At 43.1% G+C, this 16,043-nt stretch overlaps 1 protein-coding gene across 1 annotated transcript in view; it reads left to right on the forward strand.

Annotated features, from left to right (window-relative positions):
• Window positions 1-16,043, forward strand: part of stimate (STIM activating enhance) — a 98,815-nt gene that overhangs the window by 74,418 nt on the left and 8,354 nt on the right. Inside the window, exon 5 of the mRNA XM_072280187.1 lies at window positions 11,890-12,002. Coding sequence (XP_072136288.1) covers window positions 11,890-12,002 — 113 coding nt within the window. The remainder of the gene's footprint in view (window positions 1-11,889; window positions 12,003-16,043) is intronic.

The raw sequence follows: 16,043 nt of genomic DNA on the forward strand, positions 1-16,043 counted from the left end.
CCTCCCTGACACTCATGGACCTCTGGCACACTGCTATTGTCTTCCACAATAAAGACTGATGCAAAGTATCCATTAAGTTCATCTGCCATTTCTTTGTCCCCCTTTACTGCCTCACCAGCATCATTTTCCAGTGGTCCAATATCAACTCTCAGCTCCCTTTTACTCTTTATATAACTGAAAAAAAATTTGGTATCCTGCTTTTGTTATTGGCTAGTCTGCCCTCATATTTCATCTTTTCCCTTCTTAGCTTTTTTAGTCACCTTTTTTTGGATTTTAAAAACTTCCCACTCACTTTTGCTACCTTATATGCCCTTTCCTTGGCTTTTATTCAGTCCTTAACTTTCTTTGTCAGCCACGGTTGCCTACCCCTGCCAGTTGAGAACTTCTGACATATTTATCCTGCACCTTGTGAACTATTCCCAGAAACTTCAGCCATCTCTGCTCTGCCAGTATCTTCCTTCAATCCACCTGAACAAGCTCCTCTCTCATGCCTCTAATTTCCTTTATTCCATTGCGATGCTGATACATCTGACTTGTGCTTCTCTCTCTCAAATTGCAATTTGAATTCAATAATATAATGATCTCTATCTCCTAAGGGTTCCTTTACGCTGAGCTCCCTAATAAGATCTGGGTTATTATTATCAATACCCAATCTAAGATAGCCTTTCCCCGAGTAGACTCTAGCACAAGTTGCTCTAAAAAGCTATCTCTTAGGCATTCATCAAATTTTCTCTGTTGCGATCCGACACCAACCTGATTTTCCTGATCCCCTTGCATATTGATGTCTACCATTACAATTGTGTCATCTCCCTTATTACATGCCCTTTCCAGCTCCCTCTCCAAACTCAACCCCACATCTTGGCTACTATTTGGAGGTCTATATATAATTCCCATAATGGTGTTTTTTTTACCCTTGCTGTTTTTAACCCCGCCCACAAAGATTCAACACTCTCTGACCCTGTGTCACTTCTTTCTAAAGATGTAGTTCAATCTCGTACCAACAGAGCCACACCACTGCCTATGCCTTCCTGCCTGTCCTTTCGATACAAAGTACATCCTTTGATATTAAGCCTCCAACTATGTCCTCCTTTCAGCCACAACTCAGTGATGCCCACAGTGCCATACGGAACAATTTCTAATTGTGCCAGGAGTTCGTCCACCTTATTTCAAATGCTGCACACATTTAAATACTGCACTTTCAGTTCTGCGTTCTTCATCTTTTTGAATTTTGCCTCTGTGGTACAATTTAACTCTTTGCTGTGTTTGCAATCATTGGCTTGTCCTTCCTTACATTCATGTTACACTCATCATCTACTTGTAAACCTGCTGGCTTATCATCATGGTTTCCATCCTCCTACCATATTGGAGGCACTTGAGAAATCAAAGAACATTATCTGACAGATGATGCACTTTGGGAGATGAAGTGCAAAGGAATGATCCTTAAAGTGTGGTATAAGGAGGAATCTTGAGGGCCAAGTCCATAGCTCCCTCCAAATGGCTCCACAGGTTGATAGAGTTGTAAAGAAGACGTGTAGCATGCTTGCCTTTATCCTGTCACCCATTATGGAAGGATGAGAAGGCTTTGGAGAGGATGCTGAAGAGGTTTAGCAGGTTGCTGTCTGGATTAGAGGGCATGTGCTTGGTCAAACTTGGTTGTTTTCTCGGGACAGGCAGAGGATGATGGGAGACATGATACTAGAGAGTATGTGTGTGAGGATAAATTCAAAGGAGACGTGTAGGACAAGTTTTTTTTATACAGAGTGGGATGTGCCTGGAATATGTTGCCAGAAGTGGTACGGAGGTAAACACAACAGACATGTTTCAGAAACTCTGAGATTGTTGGGGTTCATGTGGAGAATGGAAGGACATGATATAGGCAGGAGGGATTAGTTTAGTTAGGCATTTCATTACTAGTTTAATTAATTCGAGGGTCAGGGGGCCTGTTCCTATGCTGCATTGTTTTGTGTTCTGTGGTTAAAATGAACTGAAATAGAAAGGGGAAGAAATTAAAATACTAAAGTCCTTGAAACTGTCCCTTTTCACAACATTATGTCTTCATGCTTTAAGGATCTTTTAAGAGCCTCTTAGATAGGTACACAGAGCTTAGAAAAACAGAGGGCTATGCACTAGGGAAATTCTCGGCAGTTTCTGGAGTAGATTGCATGGTCGGCACAGCTTTATGGGCCAAATGGCCTGTAATGTGCTATAGATTTCTATGTTCTATTTCTACCTTGGGGAAAATATATTACCAACCATATCTGTGACTTTCAAAATTTGTAAACCTTCGTCAAGTCTCCAACTCCCCAGAGAAAACAATCTGTGCCGAATTTCTCCTCCTGGCTAATATTTAGTCATCCAGGGAGCATCCTCTCCTAGCAGATTCCTCTTTCAGCCTTTTTACCTCCTCCACCTATCATCTCCCAGCTTCTTGCTTCACTTCCCCCTCCTCCCAGCCACCCACCTTCCCCCTCACCTGGTCTTGCCCATCATCTGCTACATTGAACTTCTCCCCTCCCCAGTTTTCTTATTCTGGCTTCTGCCTACTGAGTTCCTCCAGCATTTTGTGTATGTTGCTTAGCATATTGATGAGCCTTTTCTGCACCCTTTTCAAAGCCTGCACATTTCCCCCTTTGTGATGGGGCAACCAGAGTTGTACACGATATTCCATACGCAGCTTAAACAAGAGAGGAACAGACATTCATTCACAGAACAGTGTGATGATGCTCACAGCTCCTGGGAACCAGGTTTGATCCTGACCTTGGATGCTGTCTGTGTTCATGTTCTCCCCATGACAGAGAGATGAATTGGCCATGGTAAATTACTTCCTTATGTAAGTTTTTGGTAAGGTGATCCATAGGAGGGTTGATGGGTATACGAGCAAGAAATCACTTACAGCTGAACATAGAAATAAGGAGAAAGGGAAAGGACTTCATGGGATTTCTTTCCAGGAGGTTAGCAGGGACTTGAGCTGAATGGCCACCTTGTGCATTGTAGTAAGCAAGATATTCCAGATGAATGTAATGAAACAACTTGACCTGATGCATATAATGAGGTACCTGCACCAACTGTATCATCACTGTACATACCTGCAGAATCCTTTGCAATCACAAGTCTGTTGGTAACGAGGGCATACGATGAACTGATAAAGAGGCGTGAGGGTTTGTTTGTTGAAGGTAGAAGTTGGCTGTCTAAGTAACGGTGCCAGTCTCAACTGGGTGGCACCATTGCATGCAATCTGTTCCTTTTCAGGCAGTCTTCCTAGGGGATGGAGCCAGAGACGACTAAATTAAGAAAGCTAGAGATAAAAACTTAGTGATTAATTGAATGTGTTTTTTTTTTCATCGAAGGCTAGTTGAACATGTAATTGAACAGTTTGGAACTATCAGAGAGGTGAGATTGAATTCTAGTTCTTGTGCCTAGGTGAATCCTCACAACTGCTTAGGATATATCGCAGGCTGCAGTGGGAATTCAGGGAAGAAATTGCAAGAGTTCTGACCATGATGGACGTGAGTGAGGTACCAGCTGACTGCAGGATGGCAAATCCGGTCCATCTTGCCAGGAAAGAGCAGGGAAAATTGGCATTATGTGAACCTCCCATGAGGGGCAGGGAAGACGCTGGAGAAAACCCTGGGGCGGAGGATTAATGATCACTTAGAAAAATCCTCACCCTAACCCTAATGCAATTTGATTTATTTTCTTGGGGAGGTAACAGTCTATCAATAGATTCAAAAGCTTGTAATTACATAGGAGACTGGTTCAAAGCACAGGATCGGGAAAATTGCCATTTGAAATAGGCTTTGCTTAGGTAAGAGGGTGAGGGTAGAAGGTTGTTTTTGAAATTGGATGCCTATTTTTGATGTTTGTAATACATGTGAATAGATTACATATGGAATCGGGAGGCAAGATCAGCAAGTTTTGGAGTAACGAAGGTGGAGTTCTTTATAGTGTGAAAGAGAGTCCTCTTGGTAGAACCAATTAGTAGTATCACTGAAGACATTGGAATCAAAGAGAAGTGGGTGGTGAACAAATGATTGGGAGAAGGATCAGGACCCCATGAGTAAAATGAGCTTCAAAGGTGCATGGCAGTCGTAGGGGTGACTTATCAAAAAAAGAGTGACATTCTTCTGTAAATTTAGGGGTAATCTGTTGAAAACATTAAAAAAATAATTTTTTTGAGATATTTCCTCTAATCAAATCAAGGAATGAGTCTAAAAACATTGTGCGATTGCAAGCTCTGTAGAAGTTACTCAATCATGTAACAATCCAGTTGTTAAGAAACAGAGAACATTACCGCACAGTACAGGCACTCAGCCCATGTTGTTGTGCCAACATTAACCCTCCTGTGGAATCAATTTAACCCTTCCCTCCCACCCTTTGCTCTGTTTTTCTGTCATTCATGTACCTGTTGAAGAGATACATAAATGTCCTAATATATCTCCCTCGACCACCACCACTGGCACATCCCATGCACCCACCACTCTGCTTAAAATAAAATCTTATTTCCGATACCAGCCTTGTACAGTAATTTCTTCCAATCACCTTAAAATTATGTCAACTCGTGTTAGTTTTTTCCGCCCTGGAGACGAGTCTCTGGCTGCCCCACTCAATCTATGTCTCTTATTATCACATACATCTCTATCCAGTCACCTCTCATCCTCCTTCGCTCCAAAGAGAAAAGCACCAGCTCACTCAGCCCTTCCTCATAGGACATGCTTTCTAAGCCAGGCAGCATCCTGGTAAATCTCCTCCTCAAAGGTTAATTTTATTGTCAAAGTATGCATGTACAATACAGCTCTGATATTTGTTTAGTGCAGGTAGCCATGAAATACAGAAAAAACATGGAAGTTGTTGAAAGAAAGGACATCAACAACACCCCCAGCACAAAAAAGAAGAAACAAAACTCGTGAACCCCAAAACCCCCCACCCCCTCCCTTGCACAAAATACTAACAGATCACCCCCATGGAAAGCAGCAGCTGGAACATCAAAAAGGAAAGCAACCATAACGTCAGACCCCGAATCCCCTGTCCTAAATAAAACAGCGATGATATCCCCAAACCCCCAACCCCCTCCCTCGCAAAAAGGAAAGCAACTATAACATCAAACCCTGAATCCCCGTCATAAAAAAACAATGATATCTCCAACCCCCTCCCTCGCAAAAAAGAACGGCAATAATAGCATCGAAATTCCCTCTCACACAAAAACCAACAGAAAAACACCAAGAACATCAGACCCCAAATCCCCAACTCCGCCCTCTCACAAAAGTAATATATCAGCCACCCACCAATCGGCAACAAGAAAGGAAACACTGAGAACTGAAGAAGACCAATATAAAGTACAGTTCAATAATCAAGTGAATCTCAGAATGTCAAAAACATCCTCTCATCAGCATTAAAAGAGAGCAGCCACACGAGCATAATCCGTCCGTGAAGGGTGACTGGCAGGTTGGGTCTGAACGTCATCGCCACCGTGATCTCCTTTGAAAGTGATCGCTGCCCTCTGCATTCACCTCGAGGCTTCAGTATCCCTCGGTGCTTCGAGATCGAGTTGTTCATGACCCTGAGACTGTCTCTAGTCTTTTCCATGAGGGAGCTCGTGTTTTCGGTCCTCTTTAGATAGATAGATAGATATACTTTATTGATCCCGAGGGAAATTTGGGATCCCATCTCTGGTTTTCTCCACGAGGCAGCTCGTGTTCTTGCACCTCTGCAGACAGAACAGAGTGCTGGATTATTCGATCAAATTTTGAACTGCACAGAACAGACTCCAACAGTTTCCATAAAACAATCTCTAAAAGTTCCACATCCTTCCTATAAGTAGGGTAGGGTCCAGAATTGAACACAATATTCCAAATGTGGTTTAACCAGGGTTTTATAGAGCTACAACAGTTCAAAATAAGTAAATTTATTATCAAAGTACACGTATGTTGCCAGTTGCTACTCTGAATTTATTTTCTTTCAGGCATTCACAGTAGCGCAAAGAAATACATTCAAATCAATTTTTAAAACACACACGACCAAAAATACAATGTGCAAAAGACAATCTGCAAAGACAAACAAATGAAAAAAATAATATTAATAAGTAAATAAGGTATAAATATCAAGAACATAAGTTATTAAGTACTTAATAGTGAGTCCATAGATTATGGAATCACTTCACTGTTGGGTGGAGTGAAGTTATCTCCTCTGGTCCAATAGCCTCATGGTTGAGGGATGAAGGGACATCACCTCTGGGCTCTTGAACTCAATCCCCTGACCAGTGAAGGCCAAGACACTATACACTTTCTTAACAACCCTGTCAATGTGCCTGACAACTTTGAGGGGTCTATGGATGTGGACCCTGAGATCCCAACAGCACAGAAACAGGCCCATCAGCCCATCTAGTCCAAGCTGAACTATTAATCTGCCTAGCCCCATCAAGCTTCATCCGGACCATAGCCCTCCATACCTCAACCATCCATGTACCTAACCAAATTTCTCTTAAGTGTTGAAACCTAACCTGCGTTGACCACTTTTGCTAGCAAGTTGTCCCACACTCTCATCACCCTCTGAGTGAAAAAGTTCCCCTTATACATTTCACTATTCACTCTTAACCCACGAACCCGAGTTCCAGTCTCACCTAACCTCAGTGGGAAATCTCAATTCTGAAACTATACGGCCAAGTCTCCCTGGACCCCTTGCCTCCTGACTTTCTGAATGAGCTTACCTTGTCAAACACCTTACTAAAATCCATATGCCACATCCACTGCTCTACCTTCATCAATGTGCTTTGGCACGTACTCTCTGACAATCAACACTGGTGCTTCTCAAGGATCTGTACTTAGCCCATTGCTCAGCTCTCTCTACACCCACCATTGTGTGGCTAGGCACAGCTCAAATGACATATATTACTGTGCCAGCAATACAATAATTGTTAGCAGAATTTCTGATGGTAATGAGGAGGTGTACAGGAATGAGATAGACCAGCTGGTTGAAGTGTTGTGACAACAACCTTACACTCAACAACAGTAAAACGAAGGAATTGATTGTGGACTTCAGGAAGGTGAGGTTGAGGGATCAGAAGTGGAGAGAGTGAGCAGTTTCAAGTTCCTGGGTGTCAACATCTCTGAAGATCTATCCTGAGCCCAATATCAGAATCAGAATCAGGTTATCACCAGTATGTGAAATTTGTTAACTTAGCAGCAGCAGTTCAATGCAATACATAATATAGAAGATAAAAACACAAAATAATAATAATAAATAAGTAAATCAATTACAGTTTACATATATTGAATAGATTAAAAAGCCTTCTTTATACTATGTATTAAAAAAAAAGTGAGGTAGTGTCCAAGGGTACAATGTCCATTTAGGAACCGGATGGCAGAGGGGAAGAAGCTGTTCCTGAATCGCTGAGTGTGTGCCTTCAGGCTTCTGTACCTCCTACCTGATGGTAACAGTGAACCGCTGCTTGAAGATGTCCTGGGTACTTTGTAGGCTAGTACCCAAGTTGGTATGGGCACATGGCCAAGTGGTTAAGGCGTTTGACTAACGATCTGCAGGTCGTGAGTTCAAGCCCCAGCCGAGGCAGCGTGTTGTGTCCTTGAGCAAGGCACTTAATCACACATTGCTCTGCGACGACACTGGTGCAAAGCTGTATGGGTCCTAATGGCCTTCCCTTGGACAGCATTGGTGTCGTGGAGAGGGGAGACTTGCAGCATGGGCAACTGCTGGTCTTCCATACAACCTTGCCCAGGCCTGCGCCCTGGAGAGTGAAGACTTTCCAGGCGCAGGTCCATGGTTTCGCAAGACTAACGGATGCTTTTTACCCGAAATGGAGCCGACTAAATTTACAACCCTCTGCAGCTTCTTTCAGTCCTGTGCAGTAGCCCTCAGCCCACCCTCCATACCAAACAGTGATGCAGCCTGTCGGAATGCTCTCCACGGTACAACTATAGAAGTTTTTGAGTGTATTTGTTGACGTACCAAATCTCCTTAAAATCCTGTAGCTGCTGTCTTGCCTTCTTTATGACTTCATCGATATGTTGGGACCAGGTTAGATCCTCAGAGATCTTGACACCCAGGAACTTGAAACTGCTCACTTCTGCTCCTCCTATGAGGATTGGTATGTGTTCCTTTGTCTTACCCTCCTGAAGTCCACAATCAGCTCTTTCATCTTACTGACATCGAGTGCCAAGTTGTTGCTGTGACTCCACTCTACTAGTTGGCATATCTCACTCCTGTACGCCCTCTCATCACCACCTGAGATTCTGCCAACAATGGTTGTATTGTCAGCAAATTTATAGGTGGTATTTGAGCTATGCCTAGCCACACAGTCGTAGGTATATAGAGAGTAGAGCAGTGAGCTAAGCACACACCCCTGAGGTGCACCAGTGTTGATCATCAGTCAGCAAAGAGGATATGTTATCACCAATCCGCACAGATTGTGGTCTTCCAATTAGGAAGTCGAGGATCCAATTGCAGAGGGAGGTACAGAGGCCCGGGTTCTGCAACTTCTCCATCAGGACATGGGAATGTTGGTATTAAATGCAGAGCTGTCATCGATGAACGGCCTCCTGACGTAGGTGTTTGTGCTGTCCAGGTGGTCTAAAGCCATGTGAAGAGCCATTGAGATTGCGTCCGCTGTTGACCTATTGTGGAGATAGGCAAATTGCAACCGGTCCAGGTTCTTGCTGAGGGAGTTCAGTCTAGTCATGACCAACCTCTCAACGCATTTCATCACTGTAGACGTCAATGCAACCGGGCGATAGTCATTAAGGCTGCTCACATTATTCTTCTTAGGCACTGGTATAATTTTTGCCTTTTTGAAGCAAGTGGGAACTTCCACCCGTAGACGTGAGAGGTTGAAAATGTCCTTGAATAGTCCCGCCAGTTGGTTGGCACAGGTTTTAGAGCCTTACCAGGTACTCTCATCAGTATATTGATGACATTACAAAGAAGGCATGACAGCAGCTATATTTCATTAGGTGTTTGAGGAGAATTGGCTATGTCACCCAAGGACACTTGTAAATATCTACAAATGTACTGTGGAGAGCATTCTAACTAGTTGCAAAGCTATCTGTTATGGTGGGGTCGCTGCACAAGATTGGAAAGGGCTGCAGAAGTTGTAAACTGTGCCAGCTCCATCATGGGCACCAGCCTTCCTAGCAGCCAGGACGCCTTCAAAAGCCAGCATCTGTCATTGAGGACCTCCATCACCCAGGACATTGCAACCATCAAAGAGGAGGTGCAGGAGCCTGGAGACATAACTCAATGTTTCAGAAATAGCATCTTCCCCTCTGCTGTCAGATTTCTGAATGGACTATGAACCCATGAGTACTTCCGTGGTATTTTTCCCCTCTTTTTGCACTAGTTATTGTCTTTTATATATATTGTAATTTTTAGTTGTTATTATGTACTGCTGCTACAAAACAACAAATTTCACAACATATGCCAGTGATAAGGAAACCATGCTGAATCAGGTTTAAGGGAAAATCTTGCTTGACGAACCTTTTGGAGTTCTTTGAGGAGATTACAAGTAGGATAAATGAAGGGAATGCAGTGGATGTTGTATTTTTGGACTTTCAGAAGGCCTGTGACAAGGTGCCACACATGAGGCTGCTTACCAAGTTAAGAGCCAATGGTATTACAGAAAAGTTACTGGCATGGTTAGAGCATTGGCTGATTGGTAGGAGGCAGCGAGTGGGAATAAAAGGATTCTTTACTGGTTGGCTGCCGGTCACTGGTGGTTTTTCACAGGGATCAGTGTTGGGACCGCTTCTTTTTCTGCTGTATCTCAATAATTTAGATGATGGATAGGAGCATGAGAAGGCCTTTTTTGAGGCCAAGTTTCAGATTATAGAACATAGAATAGTACAGCACATTACAGGCCCTTCGGCCCACAATGTTGTGCCAACCCTCAAACCCTGCCTCTCATATAACCCCCCACCTTAAATTCCTCCATATACCTGTCTGGTAGTCTCTTAAACTTCACGAGTGTATCTGCTTCCACCACTGACTCAGGCAGTGTATTCCACACACCAACCACTCTCTGATTAAAAAACCTTCCTCTAATATCCCCCTTGAACATCCCACCCCTTACCCTAAAGCCATGTCCATTATACAAAGGTAGGTGGAGAGGCAGATAGTGTTGAGGAAACAGGTAGGCTGCAGAAGGACAGACAGATTAGGAGAAATGGCAAGACAGTGGCAAATGAAATACAGTGTTGGAAACTGTATGGTCATGCACTTTAGTAGAAGAAATAAATGCGCAGACTATTTTCTAAATGGAAGAAAATCTTAAAATCTGAGATGCAAAGGGCCTTGGGAGTCCTTGTGCAGAACACCTTAACTTGCAGGTAGAGTCAAAGTGAAGAAGGCAAATGCAGTGTTAGCATTCATTTCAAGAGATCTAGAATACAAGAGTAGGGGTGTGATGCTGAGGCCTCACCTTGAGTATTGTGAACAGTTTTGGGCTTCTCTTCTAAGAAAAGATGTGCTGCTATTGGAGGGGGTTCAGAGGAGGTTCACAAGGATGATTCCGGGAATGAAAGGGTTATCATACGAGAAACGTTTGATGGCTCTGGGTCTGTACTCACTGGAAATTAGAAGGATGTTGGGTAGGGGAGGGGGAATCTCATTGAAACCCTTCAAGTGTTGAAAGGCCTAGACAGAGTAGATGTGGAAAGGATGTTTCCCATGGTAGGGGAGTCTAGGACAAGAGGGCACAACCTCAGGATAGAGGTGCATCCATTGAAATTAATGATGTAGTGAAATTTCTTTAGCCAGAGGGTGATGAATTTGTGGTATTTGTAACCATAAGTAGCTGTGGAGGCCAGGTCATTGGGTGTACTTAAGGCAGAGATTGGTATGTTCTTGATTGGACATGGTGTCAAAGGTTATGAGGAGAAGGCCAGGAAGTGGGGCTGAGGAGGGGGAGAAAAAGGATCAGCCATGATTCAACGGCAGAGCAGACTCGATGGGCCAAATGGCCTAATTTTTATGGTCATATGATTTTTATATTGAATTCAAAAGGCTCCTGAGGCATGACCTCCTTTGCAAGACCATGCTGATAATCTAGTCTCTAAGAATCCTCTCCAGTAATTTTCCCACTACTGAAATAAGACTCACTGCTTTATAATTCCCAAGATTATCCCTACTCGTTTTCTTAAACAAAGAAATAACATTTACCACCTCCAGTTACCTGTTACTATTCCTATAATATAGATAAAGAGAACCTAATTAAATAAATAACACAAAAAAACATTATAGTGTAATATTGGATCATTTTTCTCAATAAATAAATGGACAAGTATAATGTTTTCTGTGTTAATTATTAATTGGGTTGTCTTTATGTAGTTTTAGGACTTGTAATAAGATCTGATCACATTTTAGGTCATACTCATGCAAAGATAGAGAAAATTCTACAGGGTTCACAAACCTTGTAGCACCTTTGTATACTGACTCAGTAAACAATCTCTCCACAACGTCCTCCCTTTGTGCAGTTGTGATACTATCCCTGATTATCGGTGCCACTCCCCCACCTCCTTTACCCCCCCATTCCTGTCCTTTGTGAAACATATGAATCCCAGAACATCCAGCAGCCATTTCTACCCTTGTGACACCCAAGTCTCCATAATGTCCACAACGTTGTAGTTCCATGTACTGATCCATGCTCTAAGTTCATCCTCTTGGTCCTGATTCATTAAAATAGACACACTTCAATCCATTCTACTGACTGCAATTTTGCCATATCAACTGCCTATCCTTAGTCTCTCTACACTCAGCATCTACTTGTAAATCAACTGCCTCATTGTCTGACCTATTACTTTGGTTCCCATCCCCTGCTAACCTAGTTTAAAGCCGGTCCTGTGTCTGCTTGCAGCAGTAATCACAAGTACTGAACGTGTTTTGCAGGAGATCCACTGGAATGCAGTGCTTGGGTCGGACAGTGTGCACTTTACCTATTGATTATGATGTTGGAGAAGACCGTGGTGATTATTGTGCTGCTTTTACCTCAGTGGAAGAAGGTTTGTATGCCTTGGCCTCCCCTTCAGCTTTGTAAATGTTACACTTTAGTTTTTAAGGTACTAATGTTGGTTAAAATGAGCAGATTACTAATTTATAAATGCAAATTTATGATACCAATAATGTTAAAATGCCTTTATTGCGAACTACACTATTCCATAGTTAAAACAAAACTGTAATGTTTTGTGAAGTGGGACAGGGTACATTATAACAGCGGTCCCCAACCACCGGGTCGCGGACCGGTGCTGGGCCGCAAAGCGTGCGCTACCGGGCCGCGAGAAAACGATATGATTTGGCGATAGGAGTCAGCTGCACCTTTCCTCATTCCTTGTCACGCCCACTGTTGAGCTTGAATGCATGCGAAGTCATTACCCGCACGTCATCCATGTCAGCGCGGGAAGAAGATCAACTCCTCGAGCTTGCAAATGACGGCGGGCTGAAAAGTATGTTTGACATAACATCTCTGCCGGCATCCTGGATCAAAGTCAAGGCTATATATCCCGAGATAGCCAGGAAAGCACTGAAAACATTGCTTCCATTTCCAACATATCTCTGCAATGAATGCAACGGAAACTAAATTGCAGAATAGACTGGACGTAAGGACCCCCTTCGAGTATCGCTGTCTCCCATCACCCCTCGATAGGACCGTCTTGTTGCAGGAAAACAAGCCCAGGGCTCCCACTGATTCAGCGATATTGGTGTGTTGCAATGATTATATATGTTCATACGGGGAAAATATGTGCCGTGTGTTTAATATCTAAACGTTACTTAAAATGTTATGATGCTATTGACTTACTTATATAACAATTACAGCACGGAAACAGGCCATCTCTGCCCTTCTAGTCCGTGCCAAACGCAACTCTCACCTAGTCCCACCGACCTGCATTCAGCCCATAACCCTCCATTTCTTTCCTGTCCATATACCTGTCCAATTTTTCTTTAAGTGATAATATCGAACCTGCCTCTACCACTTCTACTGGAAGTTTGTTCAACACTTCAAGCTCCCCTGATAATTGACTTATCGCTATATTCCTGCGAGGAAAAGGTGCGCTGTGTGTTTAATATTAAATTCATTAGATCAACTCTTTTAGAAACGAAATTGAGTGTATTAGTCACTTATCACCGATATTCCGGTCGTGATTAACAGCATCCCCCCACCCCCGACAGAATCGCCAAAAACGATTTGTAGAAAAAAAGCACGCATGCGCACTGGTGCTCGCGCAAGGCTTCATGGTCGTTGTTGTGGCGGGGTAAACAACATATTTGATTGCTACTCTTGTCCGTTGGCAACCCCTCCCCGCCGCCCCCGGTCCGCCGGTCCACAAGAATATTGTCAATATGAAACCGGTCCGCAGTGCCAAAAAGGTTGGGGACCCCTGCATTATGATAAACTGAGTCAGAAATGAAAATCCAAACATTGTAAATGCTGGAAATCTGAAAGATAAACAGAAATTAGGCAGTACCTGTGGAAAGACTCAATGGTTCAGTTCTGTGAAATGCTGTACAGACCTGAAACATTGACGGATTCTGAAGTCAGGAAACACTGCGCAGACGAGTGTAAAAGTTAGGAATTATCTTCTGCAAATAGCTGTTAAAAGTAATAATTAAATAAATATGATATTGATGATATTTTGATCACAAAAGTTAATTAGAGATAAATCAGCAAAGTGGTTGCCTGTCTACTGGCTTTCAACAACATCTCCTACTTCATTCCCTAGTGATTGCTCAATGTAATAGCTGACAATTAGAAGGAAAATAAAGCATATGAGGTTGCTCTGGCATACAAGGTGAAGGAGAATCCCAAGGACTTTTACAGGTATATTAAGAGCAAAAGCATAGCAAGAGACAAAATTACTCCTCTGAAAGATCAAAGATTTATGCATGGAGATGAAAAAGATAGGGGAAATCTTAAACTGATATTTTGCATCTGTATTTACTTGGGGAGAGACGTAGAGTGTCTCTCTATGTGAGGCAAAGCAGTAGTGATGTCATGGACAATGCACAGATTACAGAGGAGGTGTGTGCTGTGCTGAGGCAAATCGGGATGGATAAATCCCTAGGGTCTGCAAGGTGTTCCCTCGGACCCTGTGGGAGGCAAGTGCAGAAATTGCAGGGGCCCTAGCAGAGATATTTAAAATGTCTTCAGCAACAGGTGAGGTTCCAGAGGAATGGAGGATAGCTAATGTTGTTCTACTGTTTAAAAAAGGCTTTAAGAATAAGCGGTGAAATTAAAGGCTGGGGAGCTTGATACTGAGGGTGTTGTAAGGGACTGGCTATATATACAGCGTTGTGCAAAAATCAGGCACATATATATAGCTACGGTGCCTGAGACTTCTGCACAATACTATAATAACTTTATAAATTGCACTATACTGCTGCCATAAAAAAGCAAATTTCATGACATATGTGAGTGATGATAAATCTGATTCTGATATATGAGTCTGTTGCGGACTGAGAGTGGGAAGGGGGCAGGGAGAGGGAAATCACAGTTGGGAAAAAGGGGAAGGGAGAGGGGAGGGATCGGGAGGCACATTCCGCAATGACCAATTGTTTGGAATCAATTGACCTTGCTTGGTGCCTCGGGGCTGGGTGTGATCCTCTGCCAGCTGTCCCACACTCCTCCCGTGGCACCCCACCCTTACATTCCCCACATTTTTTGCCCTGCCAGATTTACAAACTCGCTCTTCACTCCACATAGACAAACACAGCACTGTGCAAAAGTCTTCGCACCCTAGTGCTGTAACATATTTGAGTAGATGAGGACTGGTCAAAGGGCTTTGTGTGTGGCAGAAAATGTCTAATCAATCTTATAGAGCTTTTGAGGAAGTTGCTAGGAAATTTTGATAAGTTGTTGAAGGCAAGGCAGTGAATGTTGTCTATGTGGACGTTAGCAAGGCCTGCATGAGGAGTTGGTCAAGAAACTTCAGTGGCTTGCATTCAAGATGAGGTAGTAAATTGGATTAGACATTGCCTTCATGGGAGAAGTCAGAGAGTGGTAGTAGATGGTTGCCTCTCTGACTGGAGGCCTGTGACTCATGGAGTGCTACAGGGGCCAGTGCTGGGTTCATTGTTGTTTGTCATCTATATCATTGATCTGGATGATAATGGAGTTAACTGGATTAGCGAATTTGCAGATTTCACCAAGATCGGAGAGTAGTGGACGGCCATCAAAGCTATCAAAGCTTGCAGCAGGATCTAGGCCAGTTGGAAAAATGAGCTGAAAAATACAGATTGAATTTAATGCAATCAAATGTGAGGTTTTGTACTTTGGGAGGACAAACCAGGGTAGGTCTTACACAGTGAGTGGTAGGGCACAGAGAAGTGTGGTAGACAGAGGGATCTGGGAATACGCATCCATAATTCTTTGAAAGTGGTGTCACAGGTAGATAGTGTTGTAAATAGAGCTTTTGCCACATTGGCCATCATAAATCTAAGTACTGAGTACAGGAGATGGGATGTTATGTTGAAGTTGTATAAGAAGTTGGTGAGGCCTAATTTGGAGTATTCTGTGCAGTTTTGGTCACCTACCTACAGGAAGGATTTAAAGAAGATTTAAAGAGGGAAGAGAAAATTCACAAGGATGTTGCCTGGACTTGAGGACCTGAGTTATAGGGAAAGGTTGAACAGGTTAAGACTTTATTCCCTAGAGATAAAGAGAATGAGGGGGCATTTGATAGAGGGGTACAAAATTGAGGGGTATAGATAGGCTTTTTCTACTGAAGTTGGGTGCAACTAGAAATGTGTCATGGGTTAAGTGTGAAAGGTGAAATATTTAAGGGAACATGGGGGTACTCCTTCAATCAGAGGATAGTGAGAGTGTGCTGCCAGAGCAAATTACGCATGCCAGCACAGTTTCAACATTTAAGAGAAATTTGGGTAAGTACATGGACGGTAGGGGTACGGAGGTCTCTGATCTGGGTGCAGGTCGATGGGATAGGGCAGGTTAATATTTCGGTGCAAATTAGCCGGGCCAAAGGACCTATTTCCATGCTGTAATGATCTATAACTCTATGGCATTGATACTTAGAGTTTTAGAGTTGTGT

The sequence above is a fragment of the Mobula birostris genome, chromosome 16, assembly GCF_030028105.1.
Source record: "Mobula birostris isolate sMobBir1 chromosome 16, sMobBir1.hap1, whole genome shotgun sequence".
NCBI lineage: Eukaryota > Metazoa > Chordata > Chondrichthyes > Myliobatiformes > Myliobatidae > Mobula > Mobula birostris.